The 18,342-nt window shown below is 34.4% G+C and overlaps 1 protein-coding gene across 1 annotated transcript in view; it reads left to right on the top strand.

The window, feature by feature from the left end:
* Positions 1-18,342, top strand: part of ANO3 (anoctamin 3) — a 425,544-nt gene that overhangs the window by 287,222 nt on the left and 119,980 nt on the right. Inside the window, exon 5 of the mRNA XM_059931289.1 lies at positions 14,937-15,095. Coding sequence (XP_059787272.1) covers positions 14,937-15,095 — 159 coding nt within the window. The remainder of the gene's footprint in view (positions 1-14,936; positions 15,096-18,342) is intronic.

The following is an 18,342-nucleotide window of genomic DNA, read 5'->3' on the forward strand; positions in this document are numbered from 1 at the left end:
AGTCAACACATTTCTCATCAGAACAAATCCATCTTGCTGTAAAGGTTGTGGAAGGCTTTATTCTCTGCCTTCTTAGAGTATATATATGATTGATGACAAATAAACATCTAGTAGTTTAGAATAGTTTGCTTTGGAGCATTATGTGAATTGTCCTAATTTCCACATATGGTCAAGGACAATGAGGATGATACTAAGCAGTTATTCAGTGCCGGAAACTTTGATACCCTGATCTGAAGGTCTGCTATTTCCAGTTAAATATTCAAGTGAAACAGTAGCCTTTGACCAGGGTAATGTTCTGGGCTAGTCCCCTCTTTCAGAGATAATATTTTCCCATTTCTATCTTTTGACTTGACATTTTTACTTTTGCATTTGCAAAACTGCGCATGAATTCATTCCGGCCTTGCATGATTTGACCTCTTTGTGTTGAGCTTCCCATTCTTTTTAGCATCTCCCTGCCCTTCATCTGCTGTGAATTCAGAGCCAAAAGAAGGGAGTATCTTAATATTTTAAGTACACTTACTACTAAGGTGTCCTAAAAATATCTCGGCAGATTGGGCTGTCTGGCCCATTCACCGTTGTATCCCTGGCACCCAGCACACAGAACAGTGCTAATATGGAAGCCCACACTTGTAAGATCTGCAAATGTCCTTGAGGCCAAAAGCAACTTAAGTGCTCAGGTATGCAATTTACCTCTCCACTTCTAATTTCTGCTGTCCTGAACTTAACAATTCCTCACTATCTTTTCCTATCAAAGATGCTTTGATCTTCCATATGAGGATTAGCTTGTTAAGTTATGTACATACACACAAAACTCTGTTGAGATCTTCATTTGAATGATATCAGCTTTATAGATGAATGTGAAATAATGGGTATTTTTACAATACTGAGTCTGCCTGTGATGAACAGATGCTTTTACATGTAATGTAGGCAAATGTATCCATCTTTTTCTTTTTCTGTCCTGTTTTAGAAATATTCGCCTACTCTGAGTTCCTATGTTAGCTTCTAAAAGCTATATTCTTATGTAGTTCACAGTGAATAATCCATCTGTAACTGATTTTTAGTGCTTTACTGAGATAAAATTCACATACCATACAATTCATGGCCCATTTAAAGTGTACAGTTTACTGTTTTTAGTATATTCATAGGGGTTGTGTAATCATCACCATAATATTATTTTAAAATATTTTGTCTCCCCCCAAAAAAACCTGTACCTGTTAGCAGTTACTCTCCATTCTCCCACTCCTCCAATCCTAGGAAATGATTAATGGATACTCTGTATATATTTGCCTACTATTGAATTTCATATTAATAGAATCATATAATATATGGTCTTTTGTACTAGCTTCTTTCACTTTGCATAATATTTTCAAGGTTGATCTATGTTGTAGCGTGTGTCAATATTTAATTCCTTTTTAATGCTGGATAATATTTCATTATATGGGTAATACCACATTTTATTTATGTATTCATCCAGTAGACACTGCATTGTTTCTTCTTTTTTACTATTTTGAATAATGCTGCTCTGAATGTTTCTGTACAAGGTTTTGTATGGATGTGTGTTTTCATTTTCCTGGGTATATACCTAGGAATGAAATTGATGATTTGGTAACTCTATGTTTAACATTAGGAGTAATTGTCAAACTGTTTTCCAAAGCTTCTCCACTATTTTACATCCCCACCAGCAACGTAAAAGGGTTCCAGTTTCTCCATATCCTTGCCAATACTGGTATAATTTTTGTCTTTCTGATTATAGCCATCATAATGGGTAAAAAATGGTATCTCACTATGGTTTTTATTTGCATTTCTCTGTAACTTTCATTATGCTGAAAATCCTTGAATGTTTATATGGCCATTTGTGTATCTTCTTGAACAAATCTCTGTTCAAAACTTTTACCCATTTTTAAGTGGGTTATTTGTGTTTTTAATTGTTGAGTTATTTATATTCTATGAATACAAGTACCCTATCAGATATATGGTTTTTCAAATATTTTTTTCATTCTGTGGTTTGCCTTTCACTTTCTTGATGGAATTATTTTGCAGCACAGAAGTGTTTAATTTTGATATAGTCCTATTTATATTTTGTTTGTTTGTCACTTGTGCTCTTGGTGTTGTATCTAAGAAATCATAACCTATAAACCCAAGGTCCCAAACATTTACTCATATGTTTTTAGTCTAATAATTTTATAGTTTTCTTATTACATTTAGGTCTGTGTTCCATTTTGAGTTAATTTTTGTGTATGGTTTAAGATAGGGGTCCAACTTCTTTTGCACACGGATATACAGTTGCCCTAGTACCATTTTTTGAAAAGACCATTCGTATTCCCCATTGAATTGCCTTGGAACTGTTGTTGAAAGTCAATTGACCATAAATTTATGGGTTATTTCTGGACTAGAATTGATATTTGACTAGAATATCAATTGAATTGACTAGAATATCAGTTCTAAAAAGTCTATCAAGCCTAAAGTCGGAGTCAAATTAATCTTTTTCATATGGATATCCAATTCATCTGAATCAGCATCACTTATTAAATAGACCATATTTTCACTTTCAATATTTTCTAGCTTTCATAGAATTTTATTTTTTTAGTTTATTAGTTATTTAGATGTTTTATTTTTTAATGTATAAATTTTTTCCCACTATTGTTGTTATTTTTGTTATTAATTTCTAGATCTTACCCAGAGTAGCCACACTCTAGACTTGCCAGCGTGTGTTATGGTTTTCTACCTTTTTTTTCTACCTGGAAGCTAGAGTTTTACATGCTTTCCTGCTAATTCCTCTATGAATTTCAAAAGATGTATGTTTTATTTTATCTATCATTTCTAGGTTTTTTATTGCATGAGGGTTTTGAAATTATGTTGTTTGCCATGTTGCTGGAATCACAGCCCTGCTTTTCTATTTTTATGCCCTGTTTCTGAAAATTGGTGCTAGATTTTCCTAGGAGACTTTTACATCTCTGCGTTTTCCCCTTCAGACTTTATTTCAGTGGTCAAAAAAGAGTGCTACATTCCAAAGTATGTGTTTTGTATTCCAGCTGATTTGTGAAATTTGATAACACTGATAAGATACTGCTTTTTATTTTGGAATAAGAGCAGCCTTTGTCTCCTGTTTTCTCCTTCATGATGTTAAAGGTGCTTACTGAGGCAGAAGTAAAACAGAGCTCAATTGTCATATACAATTTTCCCTGAAAAGACCTTTGGCTCACTTCAGTGAGTGAATTCAGCTGCCAGATATTTATGTGAGCATTATTCTGAAGGGAAATAAAAACCCTAGACAAAGTTAGTTGAAAAACCTGAGTGATCTTTAAAAAACAGCCTCTTGGAGAAATATTTGGAAAAAAGAAGAGCATCATGAATGTCAGAGCTATAGGGACCCTTACTTGTTTTGCACCCACTCTTTGATTCTTGGTAGAGGAATTGAGCAACCGAGAGGAAAACACAATTGTCTGAAGACATTCTATGCAGGCATAGAACCATGAGTAAAATCTAAATTCTTTCATTTCCTTATTTTTATATTTTTTATTTCCTCCTGACATTTCCTAAACTGATATATTATCCCCCAGTTGTTCCACTGAGGAGTTTGGTGAATGAGACCATAAACTTTCCTTCCCTTGTATAGTATTTCATAAGATTACTTTTAAAAATCAACCTTTTAATCTTTTAAACCAGATCTTTAACTTTTATCTAATTCATAAACTTTACTGTGACAGACAGCCTCTAGGATGGCCTGAATCATCTTTACCTCTTGGTATTTACTTTCTTGTATAATCCTCTCCCCTATGTACTTGCTTCTAAATACTAGAATAAGGCAAAAGAGATATGTTCCTTCTGTGATTATGTCACATTACATAAGACTCTGTCTTGCTCTCCAGCTCACTCTGGAGACTTTTCTTGTGTGTTTGATGAAGTAAGCTGCCATATTGAGAATGCCCACATGTCAAGGAACAGTAAGAAGCTACTAGAAGCTGAGAATGACCTCCAGCTAACAGCCAGAAAGAAGTCAGATACTCATTCCTTAGCCACAAGGAAATGAATTCTACTAAGAACCTGAGTTATCTTAGAAGTGGATTCTCCCTAGTCAAGTCTAAAGATGAGATTACAGCTTTGCTGACACCTTGATTGCAGCTTTGGGTGGCCCTGACCCAAAGACCCACTGAGCCATGCCTGAACTCCTGACCCACAGAAATGTAAGATAATATATCTACATTGTTTTTAGCTCCTAAGTTTGTATTGTTTTTAATGCAACAATAGATAACTCATACACTTACCATAAAATCTGCTATTCTGATACATTAAAATGCAACCTCATCAATGAATTTTTGGTATACCATTAATGGACCAAATTGAAACTGAAATATACCAGCAGGTGCTTGTCAGCAGGCCAGGGAAATATAATCAACAATATCCTTTTCTGACTGACCAAAACAGATTTGAAGTTTTGAGTAAATTAATTTTGTATAATTCATAAGCATTCATTGAGTTAATTCAATAAAAATTTAGTCAACAAGATGCTCTACCAGCACAATTCCAAGTATTTGGCTTGACAAAAATATAATGGCCTAATCTCATGAATCTCTTTAGTTTAAGAAGCAATATTTTCAAAAATCACTTTTCTTTTGTACTTCTTTACTTCCCTGGCTACACAAAGGACCCCCTCTTCAGAACTTTCTCCCTCTCCTCTATATTTCTACTTAATAATAATATTGAGTAGAATAATGGTAATAATATTGAGTAGAGTAAATAATAACATCACATAATTGTAATAGTAGTAGTAATAATAAGTTTACAATATTTTACATAATTTTTACTCCTGTCATTTATGCATTATCTCATTCAACATATTTATTGTATCCTGTGTGTAAGGATGGGGTGTTAAAATGAACAAGAGATCATCCTACTTATGCACATTGCCTTATTACTTAATCATCCCTTCACAATAATTATGTGAACTATTGAACTATTCCTTTTATAGAAAAATTAATTTGACTGCTCTCTGTAACTTGAATCTTATTGCCCCAACTGCAAACCCTACATCTTTATTTCTGTCCATTAAAGTGGTCTTTACTGACATTCCTCCAAAACACCAGACTTATTTTTGCATAGTACTTGGCACTATCTGGATTATATCATGTATTTATTCCTTTACTATATCTTCCTTCCTTATGAGGAGGATATACCTCATTTTGCCTTGTTCATTGCTGTATTCTCAGAGCCTACAAGCATCCTTAGCACCTAGTAGATAAATAAATAAATATACATGTATATAAACATTGTAAAGTAAATATTTCTTGAGCAAATACATTGTCTTATTAGAGAAAAAAGATCATGCAGCAAAATGAAAAGAAACAAAGTCGTTCAGTTTTTACTTTTTTACTTGAAGATGTCTCTTTTTTCCCCAAGATGTAAATTTAATATTTCTAGGAAAGTGGCAATAAGAGACATAGAGTAGCTTGTAAGGTATATGACATTTAACTCGGTCTTTTAAAAAAACTTTCAAAAAGATTTTCTTTTTAAAAGCAGTTTTAGGTTCTCAGAAAAATTGAGCAAAAAGTCAGAGATTTCCCGTATACTCTCTGCCCCCACTCACACATAGTCTCACCCATTATCAACATCCCCGCCAGAGTGTACATTTGTTCAATTGATGAACCCACATTAACACACCATAATCACCCAAAGTCTGTAGTTTACATTAGTGTTCACTCTTGCTGTTGTACAATCTCTGAGTTAACACAAATTTATGATGATATGTATCCATCATTATAGTATCATTCAGAGTCGTTTCACTGCCCTAAAAATCCTCCTAACCCCTGGCAACCCCTGATCTTTTTACTGTCCTCATAGTGTTTTGCCTTTTCCAGAATGTCATATAGTTGGAATCATACAATATGTTGCCTTTCAAACTGGCTTCTTTCACTTGGCAACTCGGTCACTTCTAAAGCTGAAAAAATTGGTATGATTTAAAAACAAACCATGAAACTCTGAACCCTGTGAAGTTATCAAGAAATAAGAAAAACAGGAATCTTTAGTCCTATCTTTTCCCCAAGTGACTCTCTTCCTCTAAAAGTCCTCTCCCTGGGAGAGTGAGACTCTAAAATTAGATCCAGGTCAAGATTAGAGTAAGGTCCAGAATTTTTAGGGTGCTTTGTTACTGAAGCTACCATTTGGAGCAAACAGCTTTGTCCCACCAATTACATTATGCTGTGGGCAGGCAAGGCTGCTGAATCCATATGCATCTCCCTCTAGGTCAGGGTAGAAGGCAGTGGCTTGTTTCCTTCCCTATTTTCCCAAGAAGCATGAGCAGTGAAAAAGAAGAGGCACTGACTGCTTCTCCCAAACCTCATTCCTTAATCTGGGGGTTACACAGAGCCACACATCTTGTGTATCCACTAAGTCTCACGTGAAAGGGAGATGAAGAGACTCCCCATGGGAATCCCAAATGGGACAAGTGGCTCTTAGACTGCCACTAGAGAAGAAGCTTATGACTGATTTCTGAATCCTGCTTTCAGCTCACCTTGTTGCCCTAGCTCTGGCTCTGAAAGAACAGTCAGCAACATCTCTCTCTTCCATGCCCTAAGCTCCATGTATACTGTTATCTGCCAGACCTCAGAGGGAGCCTTCTGTGGTTGGGTGACAAGGCACCCTTTGGGTTCCTTGAGTGATGTACTGTCTTGTGAATCTTAAAACATTTTTTTTCAAAGTCAGTGTGACACAGCTTGCTAAATACTAAGCCGATCATAGTATGGAGGCACAGCTGCCAAGATATCACAAGCTATCTCTGGGGGTTAATGAAGTTAATACCATACCTTATTAGTTATAAATTGATTGAATTCCATGGTTAATAATGATTTTTAATCAGTAGCATGCCATAATTATGAGATATACACACGCAATACAGAACAAGAGTCGGGGTGAAGAAAGTAAAATGAAAATAGGAATAGCATCTCGCTGAGCAGAGAGGGATTATAAAATGCAGTGCTTAAGAGCCGGCGCTTCATCTCAGCCTGCCTGGATTCTAATCCACACTACAGCTGGCTGACTCACTGACCTTGGACACTGTTGCCTTATACACGTAACTGGGCTAATGATAAAACTGCCATATTGGGTTCTTATAAGGATTAAATTAGTTGGTATATATAAGTGCTTGGCTAAATTCTTAGCTTATAGAAAAGCTTTGATAAATGTTAGCTATCGTTATGACTATCGAGTCAATCTATCGTTAGATATAGATATCTCAAATCCTAATAGTACAAGGTTAGAAAGCTAATTCAGCAAATGAATTATTCTTTTAGTTCTTTAATTAAAATTATTAAAAATTCTCTATTTCCATAAGTGACAACATCAATGGTGGTAATTATAACAGTGATATAAAATGTATGATGCTTTCCAGTGCCCTTGGTTTCCTATCTCAGCAATAGTTGAGAATACAGAGAATGAAAAGACCTTTCCATCCATTTTAAAGTCTGCCTCAATTTTAACATCTGTGATATGGGAAAAACAGTAGTTATCTCTCAGTTTCTGTGAGCATGAAATGTGTTAATATATGCAGAGTGTGTAGAGGAGTACTTGTTTTCTGCTTAGCTTATATTAGTATTATTATTTCTTTAAATGTTAATTAGTTGTTATTTTCTTAAATCTCTGCCAGACTGTAAATAATAGGAGCTGGAATGCAATCAGTTAGAGACTCTGCCATCTGATTAGAGTACTCCAGAGTTACCAAAATAGAGGTTTGTATATTTCTAATGGCTGCCTGGATTAGAGGTGGGATTGACTTTCTGTTAAGGAGGAGGTAAGACGAGCCTGGCCAGGTTTTGACCAGTAGTGAAACCACACTGTGTAACACTGAGGTCAGATTTTTTGAGATTCCTCAGACTCATAATTAGAGAAGATTTGCATAGAAACGTTTGAATAGTAGTAACATTTCTGGCACATTTTAAGTTAAGGTCGGTGCATTAAAAATAAAAATATATATATATGTATATGTATGTATTAATATATTTTTTATCCCCCAGGAAACTCAGAAAATTAAAACATTTTTCTTCTATAAGTACCACTTTAAAATTAAAACTTTCTCTGATAGAAGAGCCAGAATTTTAATTAATCCAGTAGCACTTACTGAATTTACATCTACGTGTGGAATTTCTTTTGAACCATAGTGTAAGCTGTGCTTCCTGTTAATTCATTTTTTTTTAATAGGGATGTTTTTTGTTGTTGTAAATATGTGATTTTTCTTGACAAAACTGCTTTTCATTTGTCTGAAATGAAAAAAATATAAAAAACCTTTTTTTTTTTCTCTGTTAACAGGTAAGGCGAATAACAAGAGCTATTATGAGGAATGGTTTTACTCTGAAATAAATTACAGTTACATATAAAGGCTGCTTGGCTGTTTCTCTAATTAAGGAGTGTAAAGCTAGAACTTCTGAGTAAAGCATGGCATCAGAATCACAGTGTCTGGACTGCCCTCTCCTAGTTTTCCATTAGAGACTGCCAAAAAAGGATACAGAAACACGAGAGCAAACACCACCACTGGAAACTAATGAAAAAGATTTTCATTATTTGAAGATTTGTAGGATAGGATTAAGAAACACAAGCCTGGAACAGACACTTTGCCTTATTAACTGAAACCAGCCTAATGGCACCGAAATTACAGAGGAGACTTGGGCCAACCTGGCCCATGGTCTATCCTTAATTTGGGGTTGCAGTGGCCACACACTCTAGGAAACTAAGCATCTGCTACGCTTCTCAACAGGTGCAGTCTTTTGAATGGGCCAGAGTCATGCCCTGCTTCCTCTGCCCTTCCGCATCTGTGCCTCTCTCTCTAAATCCAAACAAAAACAGAAATACCCGGTAAATGGGCATGGCAATAATTTGTTGCATTCCAAACACCGAAATTTGGATAAACGTAGTGTTGTGGGTAGGAGTAGATACTAGTAGCACCTGAGACTCTTGCATACTGACAAGAGTGTTTTCTTCTCATTTCCACATATTATGGAAAATAAGTCCAATTTTTAAGAATAGACCAGGATGTCTAAAAAAAATAGTAATAATTATTATTTCTAAAAGACTGGGAAAAAGTTATAAAGCAGGGGTAAATACTACTGGTAGAGATTTAAATTGGTTTAGAAAGTAGTTTGGCATTATCTACTAAAGTTGAAAACAAGCATTCCCTATGAATCAGCAGTTTTTCTCTTAGGTACATACTTGATAGAAATGTATGGACAGTTGTATTACAAGATATACACATGAATGCCTATTTTAGCTTTATTTGTAATAAATAAGACTAGAAACAGCCCAAATATCCATCATTAGTAGAAAGCATAAATAAGTTTTGTTGTATTCATAGGGTAATATATTATAACAGTGAAAAAATTAACTACAAATATATGAAAATCAGGGATGGATTTCACACCCATAATATTATATGAAAGAAGCCAGACACAATAGATTACTCATTATATATTTGCATTTACATAAAGTTTGAAAAGGACAGAACTCAAATATAATGTTGAAGGATATATCCTTTGGTGATAAAACTGAAGAAAAGTGGGAAAATAGTACCATAAATGACAGGATTATGATTACCTTGGGGGAGAGAGGTGCAGAGGGCATCATGATTGAGAGAAAGGATAAAAGGGGGGCATCTGGTGTTTCATGACTTAGTTAGTAGTTATAAAAGTGTTTGTCTTATAATAATTGTTATGCTTCTGTTTGTTGCACTTTTTATTTTGTAATAAATCATGTTTCATAAGTATATATAAAGCATATCTGCTTTCCTTTGCTCTAATTCCATATTCACACTAACATCCTTTGGCTTATTTTTCTATGTTTCTATCTGTCTTTGTCCTGAGAAAGATAACATTCCAAAATGTGAAAGGTGTCATTTGGATCATTAGAAAACAAGAAAAATTCCAACAGGAATTAATGCATTGCATACATTTTTTACCTTGTTTTCTTGTGATAATAGCTAACTTTTTCTTAAGTCTTGTAAAGTGAGTCAGATTACATTGAGAATGCTCTGTATGCATTATCTCATTTAGTCATAACAACAATCTTACAATGTTGATAATATTATTATCTTCACTTCAAAGCTACAGGAATTGAGGCTGAGCAATGAAGTTAAATTACATGTCTAAGGACACAGTTAATTAAAACCCAACTCTATCTGATCCAGAGCTCCATACCTTAACTGTGTCATACTGCGTTTTACTACCTCAAAGATATGGTTAACAGATAATCAGCAATCACTTGCAGATTAGTGACAAGATCTAATTTTGCAGTGGCCTGAGGAAGGACTGTGGTAAATTCACCTAGATAATATGACCCTTGATGGCTTCTGATACCCATTAATCAGGTTTCCTCTGGCTATACCCTGACATTCTTCAACTCTGTAACTCAGATCTCTATTACTGCACATGTAAGACAGCAATGTAACTAAACATTTGCAGGCCTATCACTTCATATGTATGCTAAAATCTCTGAAAATATTCAGTGTCTACTTATTTTTATCCCTGGAGTTTAGCACAGCACCTAGCACACATTTGGTGTTCATTAGGTGTTCTTGTTAGATTGAGAAGAATATACTAGAAAAAATATGCATCTCACAAACAAGCACTTACTGCCATAATTTTATTTGAAGAATACCCTAAAAGGCATTCTCATGCAAATAGGCAGACTTCTATTGCAGTTTTGCAAATGGTCTAAAATCTTTGCAAACCTGAGCCTTAACTTGGGTATTCTCAATATATTCTTTAGGAAGACAAGCTTTTCTGAAAGTCTCTGTGCTTACAATGCCTTAAATAATTAAGTGGTTTTCAAAGCTGTTGAAAGATTAGGAACCTGATGGATAATCTGCATCCCAGCTTCTCTGAGAAAAGCTAGTTTTATTCTGTCTTCTGGGAACAATAGACATGAAAAACCTGGTGTAAAATGGAATGCATTCCACATTGTAACTGGAAAACAATTCACTGTTCCAGATGAGTCTTGATTTCATGTTTGAACAACCGTTATTATATCAAAAACAGAGGTGGTTCTTTTGCTGTCTAGATAATAAATTTCCCATCAATTCTGCTTTTAGGCAACAGATTCGAACGTAGGTTAATCAACATCTTGGTTAATGGCTGCCAAGTATGTATTAAAATAAAATGTAATATTCTTAACCTTAAAATTATGTAGAACCTATATTATGTTCTTTATACGTAATTCAGAAGAGATTTCCAAATCTTGCCATGCTTCTTTATTACCATTTTGAAAACTACTTTTCTTTTTGCCTGATAAACTGGTAAAACTCATTATTCATAATTTAGAATGATAAAATAATTAGATACTAAATTAGAATGCTAGTTAATAGAGTTTGTGAACATGTTTACACAGACAGAGACAAAACCTGTGAATAACACCTAAGGTCACTTATCATAAAATGATGTAGGTTTTTTGGTTTTTGCTTTTTAAATAGTTAGGCAGTTGCTTCTCTGGGAGAGTTTAACATTTATTTTGCTTAATCTTAGAGTAACAGATAACAATACCTATCAGGGTTCTGCTTTCAGTCCATGCTACTCTTAAAATAGGGAAAGCACATAAAATATTTTAAAACTATCTTATCTTCTCATAGTTTTCCTACCAACCAGTCATGTGATATCTAGGTCTTCTCATTGAAGGATTTTACCTTCACCTGGGATTAAATATGTTATTATTAATTTAAGATTCAGGTGATACTTAATACTGGACTGGTATTAAGAGGGTGATACACTTTAAGAAAAAGAAAATGCAGAGGAAAAATTTTATATAATCTTATTTTAGCTCAATCTTTGTTTACATTACCATAGAGATTCCTGGAGGCAGTGGGTCATAGTATAAAAAAGCCATGGCTATTGCAGTTCTGCTACAGTTTTGTGATAATTCATCTTATTTGATTATAATTTGATTTGTGTTAATGTTGGAGGGGAGAGGATGAGAAATGACCACATGATATTTTAATGGCCTTATATTTTTGAGGTTATTCCTACCTGGATACACATAACTATGGATTATTCCCTTCTTTCCTTTCCCTTCTTTCCTTCCCTCCTTCTTCCCATAAGTATCTATTAATGCTTACTATGTGTCTGGCCCTGGGTTAGATGTTTGACATACTCTGTGAACAAAACAGTAAAAATTTATCACCTCTGTAAAATTTATATTCCAATAGCATAAGGTAGACAGTAAACAAAAGATAATTAATAAATAAATTATTTAGTGTTATATAACATGTGGGAATTTAACAGTTGCTAAGGAAAATAGATTAGGAAAAGTAGGATCAAGAATGGAATATCATGGAAAGCAGCTGGAGGGTCTTGAAGAGAGAAGTTACATAATGTCATTTAAAATGCGGAGGATCACTCAAGTGTCTTAACTGTCATGTTGAGAAGAGACTTTAGAGGAGCAAAGACAGAGGCTAGGAGATGAGTCAGACTATTATAATAATGTAGTCAATACGTGATATATCTTAGAAAAGAGTAGTAATGAAGGTGTTAGAAAGTGGTCAGATTCTATATATATTTTGAAGAATTTTCTGATGATCTGAATATTAGATGGGTGAAAAGAGAGGAAATAAAGATGACTCAACATTTTTGATCTGAGCAATTTAAAGGATAGATTTGCAACCAATCAGAATAAAGAGGGTTTTGGGAAACATCTGCTTGGATAAAATAAGGAATTCCATTTTGGACAGTCAATTCTGAGATGTCCATTAGACATCCAAGTGAAGAAATCAGGAAGGTAGTTGGATACACAAGCCTATGGATATTAATTATGTAGTCAGCATATAGATTGTTATTTAAAACCATGAGACTGAATGAAATCACAAGGAAGGGAATGCAGATAAAGAAGGCAAGGGAATCAATGACTGTTCCTTTAACAAATCAGAGGAAGAGAGAAATAATCAAAAGCTGAGAACAAGGAACCATTTAAGTAGGAAAAAATCCAAATAAATGAGATGTCTTGGGAGTGCAAAGGAAAAAAACGTATTTCAAGGTGGAGTGAGTGATTCAACTACTGAAAGGTAAAGAAGAGGATAGAAAATTGATTAATGGGATACATCAATGAGTATGTCATTGGTGACGCTAGCCAAAGAAACCTCTGGAGTGGTGGAGGCAAAAGCACTCTAAAGTCTGAAGTTAATTGTGTCTTCTCTGGCCATAAATCCTCAGTGTCTCCATCCTATAGGACCTGTAAATGGCCTTTTGGCCAGTTAGCCTTTTATTACTGCTCAAGCCCCAGACCTAGTAATCTGCACTTGTGTATGCTTCCTTGTCTTTTTCAATATAGTTGTCAAGACCACCATCAAATAGGTGAGAGTTCTAGTTTCACTATTGCCGTTTCCATGACATCTGGGATGTCACTTAACCTCTTTGGCTTTTGGTGCTCATATCAATATCTACCTTAAAGAATTATGAGAATAAAGCACTTGGCACACTGCCTGGCACTATAGTAAGTGATCAGTTAGTGACAGCTATTATTATCATCATTATTATGCAACTACAAGGCCTTGATGACTCTGCTGGAGTTGTTAGTCACTTTATAGTATCCAATAAAATAATCCTGGGAATCTCAAAATCTTTTCATTCATTGAAGAAAGGGCTATGCAAACCTTCTTGTCCTTGAACGTGGGAGTCTCTAATACCCCCGAATTCACACACATGAACCTATCCTCTCTAAAAAGACAGCTACTGAGCAGCCTAACCTGTCCCTATAGGATGGCAGTCACTCAGATATCTTTTTTGTTGCTTCACCTGGATGACTCCTTGGCCACCAGGTTACTCTGGTCCTCACTTTTTGACCTCAAGCTGCATGTATGTCCCAAGTAGGCTCCTCCAAAGAAGTTGGAGATGCCTTTGTCTGAAATTATCAGATAGCTCTCCAAATGTTAAGACATTTTTGAATCTCAAGAATGCCTGTAAGGGGAAAAATGGAATAGAGAGTTGGTACAGATATTTAAAAAGCTTGATGGAAAATGTGGAGAAAGAAGGATAATGTATATAATAGTTAAGAACATGGACCGGGAGTCAAACTTGAATTCAAGTAATGCTGGCAAAGTGCCAGCCCCCCGAAAAAGACCATCGTGAAAATCAGTTGATCATAAAAACTAATTTTATTAAAGTTACAGCAAGTAAGGATACCATCTGGGTAGTCTTAGTAGTGTTTTAAAAAGATGAAGTTAGGGAAGAGTTTTCAGAGGGTTCTAGGACCTGGACTGGGGGATTTTAAGGTAAATCTTGCAAGGGAGGAAGTTGGTTGAAAATTGGTCGGAGTCTGTGAAAAACAGCTGGGGTAGGTGGACAGAGCAAGGGGAGGACCTTAAAGAAGTCTTAATAAGCATGCAATTAGTCTTAATAAGTAGGCTGTTTTAGTTGGATCACAGTCTTATATTCTGGGAGCAAGTATTTCTTGGAACAAGCAGCCCAGGAATTGTTTGGTTTGGTATTGTTGAACATAGGTTTAGGAAAATAATGTCTTATATGAGTATTATTTCATGTAGGAAATTATGTTAATTTTGGTTCTCAATGCTTATGTTGTTTAAACCTTGTCGTCTTTATCTTCAAAATGAAAGTTTGAATACTAAAATATGTAAAACATTTATGTCTGGGCCTGATTTTGAGCAAATATTCAATGTATGTTGGCGATTATTTTTATAGGGTCTTATTGAATAAAACATACGCATTTTGATGCTAACATCAGAGAATCCATGTTCTGGTGTCAGACTGCCTAATTTCAAATCCTAGAACGTCACTTGCTAGCTTTTCTCCTACTGTAGATTGCAAACTTTTAAAATGATCTTTTCTTATCTCACAATTGGAATGTAAAAAACACATTTTTATATTGGATTGCCAATATTCAAACGGAAGTGACTGAAAGCAAAATGTGTGTGCTTATCTAACCCACGCTATTAACAACCCTTGCTTTATTTGCAGAATGACATGAATTACATAGCATCCAGTGGACTTCTATTCAAAGATGGCAAAAAGCGGATTGATTACATCCTGGTTTATAGAAAGTCAAATATACAATATGACAAAAGAAACACATTTGAAAAGAACCTCAGAGCAGAAGGCTTGATGTTAGAAAAGGAGGTATGTGCTTTAATAGTATTAGCTATGTGGTATAATATGCTGGAAGAGATATGATCGTTTATGTTTTAGTATAAAAGTGTATAACACGTGGCTTTTTAAAATGTATAGCAGTTATCTCCCAAATGTAAAAGAAATGCATATGTATAGTACTATTTTAAAATATATTCCTTTTTTACTCTACATGTCTCTGTAAATTTAAATATTTTTCAAAGAGCATAACTATTTTTACAATTTTAAAAATTAAAGAAGGAATGATTCTATATAAAGTACAAAACTCTATGAAAAGAAGAACAAAATGTTGAAAGAAAAGAGTTTGCCAAACTGTTAATGTCTAGGTTTTAATATTTTTTGTTTTTAAATTTTTATTTTGTATTGGAGTACAGTTGATTAACAATGTTATTGATAGTTTCACGTGTACAGCAAAGTAATTAAGTGATTCAGTTAAACATATACATGTATCTATTCTTTTGTGCATGTATCCTTTGAACCATGTTTTTCTCTGGATATATGCCCAGGAGTGGGATTGCTGGATCATATGGTAACTCTATTTTTATTGTTTTAAGGAACCTCCATACAGTTCTCCATACTGGCTCTACCAATTTGCATTCCCACCAACAGTGTTGGAGGGTTCCCGTTTCACCACACCCTATCCAACATTTATATTATTTGTAGATTTTTTGATGATGGCCATTCTGACTGGTGTGAGGTGATATCTCGTAGTTTTGATTTGCATTTCTCTAATACTTAGCAATGATGAGCATCTTTTCATATGCCTCTTGGCCATCTGTATATCTTTTCTGTAGAAATGTCTATTTAGGTCTTCTGCCGATTTTTTGCTTGGGTTGTTCATTTTTTGGATATTGAGCTGCACAAGCTGTTTGTAAATTTTGGAGACTAATCCCTTGTCAGTCACATTGTTTGCAAATATTTTCTCCCATTCTGTGGGTTGTCTTTTCGTTTTATTTATGGGTTCCTTTGCTGTGCAAATGCTTTTGAGTTTACTTAGGTCCCATTTGTTTATTTTTGTTTTTATTTCCATTACTCTAGGAAACAGATCAAAAAAAGATATTGCTGCAATTTATGTCAAAGGGTGCTCTGCCTGTTTTCTTCTAAGAGTTTTATAGTGTCCAGCCTTACATTTAGGTTTTTAATACATTTTGAGTTTATTTTTGTGTACAGTGTTAAAGAATTTTCTAATTTCATATTTTACATGTAGCTGTCCAGTTTTCCCAGCACTATTTATTGGAGAGAATGTCTTTCCTCCATTGTACAGTCTTGCCTCCTTTGTCATAGATTAATTGACCATAGGTGCGTGGGTTTATTTCTGGGTTTCTATTCTGTTCTGTTGATCTATATTTCTGTTTTTGTGCCAGTATCATACTGTTTTGATGATTCTAGCTTTGTAGTATAGTCTTAAGTCAAGGAGCCTGATTCCTCCAGCTCCATTTTTCTTTCTCAAGATTGCTTTGTCTATTCAGGGTCTTTTGTATCTCCACACAAATTTTAAGGTTTGTTCTGGTTCTGTGAAAAATGCTATTGGTAATTTGATAGAGATTGCATTGAATCTGTAGATTGCCTTGGGTAGTATAGTCATTTTGACAATATTGATTCTTCCAATCCAAGTGTATGGTATATCTTTCCATCTGTTTGTGTCATCTTCAGTTTGAACTATTTCTTCTTAATCCTGTTTCTTTTATGCTTTTAAAAAAGACTGTATTTTTTAGAGCAGTTTAAGGATCATAGTAAAATTGAGAGGAAGGTACAGAGATTTCCCATATGCCACATTAACCCACACATGGCCCTTTTATCATTATGTAAAGCCCTTCTTTATCCCTCATAACAGTCCTTTCTTCAAATGCTTTTTTTTAGTGTTCTTTAAGGAAAGCTATTTTTTTCAAGTGAAACAATAAAAGTAACAATGCTCACTAGGAAAAAAATGAAAAATAGAAAGGATATAACACATAACCCTCACTCTTATTATCCAAAAATAACCACTCGTGCTATTTTAAACATTCTAGGGTTTTTCTTTAAAAATGTATTTATAACATTACAGAAAGAAAAAAAACAATGTAAAAAATCAGAAGTATAACAATGTACAAAATAAAAAGTCAAAGTGCACATCTACCATCTCTCAAATCATGCCCTTTTCTCCTTTGGTAGCCTTGCTAATAATACCTTGAATTATCCTGTTCAGTGCCCCTCAATATATTTTCTATGTATATACAAACACATATAAATTTTTTACATAAAATTAGTCATGGTATACTTACTATTCTGCTATTCAATTCTGTTGTTTAACAATGTATTATGGATATCTTAAATTGCAGTGTATTTAGATCCAACTCATATTTTTTACTCAGATGCCTAGTATTAAATTTGGTGATTTAGCCAACTGTTCCCTTACTGAGAGAAAAAAATTAAATTAAGGACTTGAGGAACCCCTAAATTACCACTGATTGGATTTAACTACTTTACCAATAAGTAGATTGACAAGGTCAAAAACTTTGATGATTTATTTGCTTAAATATCTGGATAATTGCTAATAAGCTTTATCAATGGAATAGAGTGGTCACCCATATTTTTATATGATATTGGAAACCACCCCTACTTTTTTGTTACCACGGGACGTCTCTTGTGATTAGTTATCTGAGGAACATCCATAGGAAATACTGAACTATAACTCAAGGTGGCCCTAGCAAAACTAATCCATTTATACTTATTAAAACTCTTTTACTATGTATAAAATAACAACCATACACTGCCTTGACTCTTTAGGAGGTAAGGATTTATTCACATACTGCCTAGTGTTACAGAATTGGGCAAGTGGAATTCTGATCTCAGTTTCTACTGACTCCTTTAGTTGTGTTTCCTCTGGGAATTTTAACCCAGAATATCCATATCACTAGTGATTAATTCATTTGGGAAGTATTTATTGAAAAAATCTTATGAACTCAAGTCTTGTGATAGGTTTTTATTAATTTAATTTCCTTGTGATTTCTCAAAATCTCCATACAAACAGAATCAATCAAGTGATTGATTGTCATCTGTTCCCAGAGCAGTTTATACATGCTTGCTATTATAATACTGGTAGTTATTTTGCTCATGTATTTATAATTATTTCTTAATTCAGCAAGTAATTTTGACAGATTCCATGAAGATGTTGGAGATCAGGTAAGTTAAGCAGACCACACTCCACTCCTGCCTTCACTGAACATACAGTCTGTGGAGGAGTCAGTCATGAAAATTG

The sequence above is a fragment of the Balaenoptera ricei genome, chromosome 8 (genome assembly GCF_028023285.1).
Source record: "Balaenoptera ricei isolate mBalRic1 chromosome 8, mBalRic1.hap2, whole genome shotgun sequence".
Taxonomy (NCBI): Eukaryota; Metazoa; Chordata; class Mammalia; order Artiodactyla; family Balaenopteridae; genus Balaenoptera; species Balaenoptera ricei.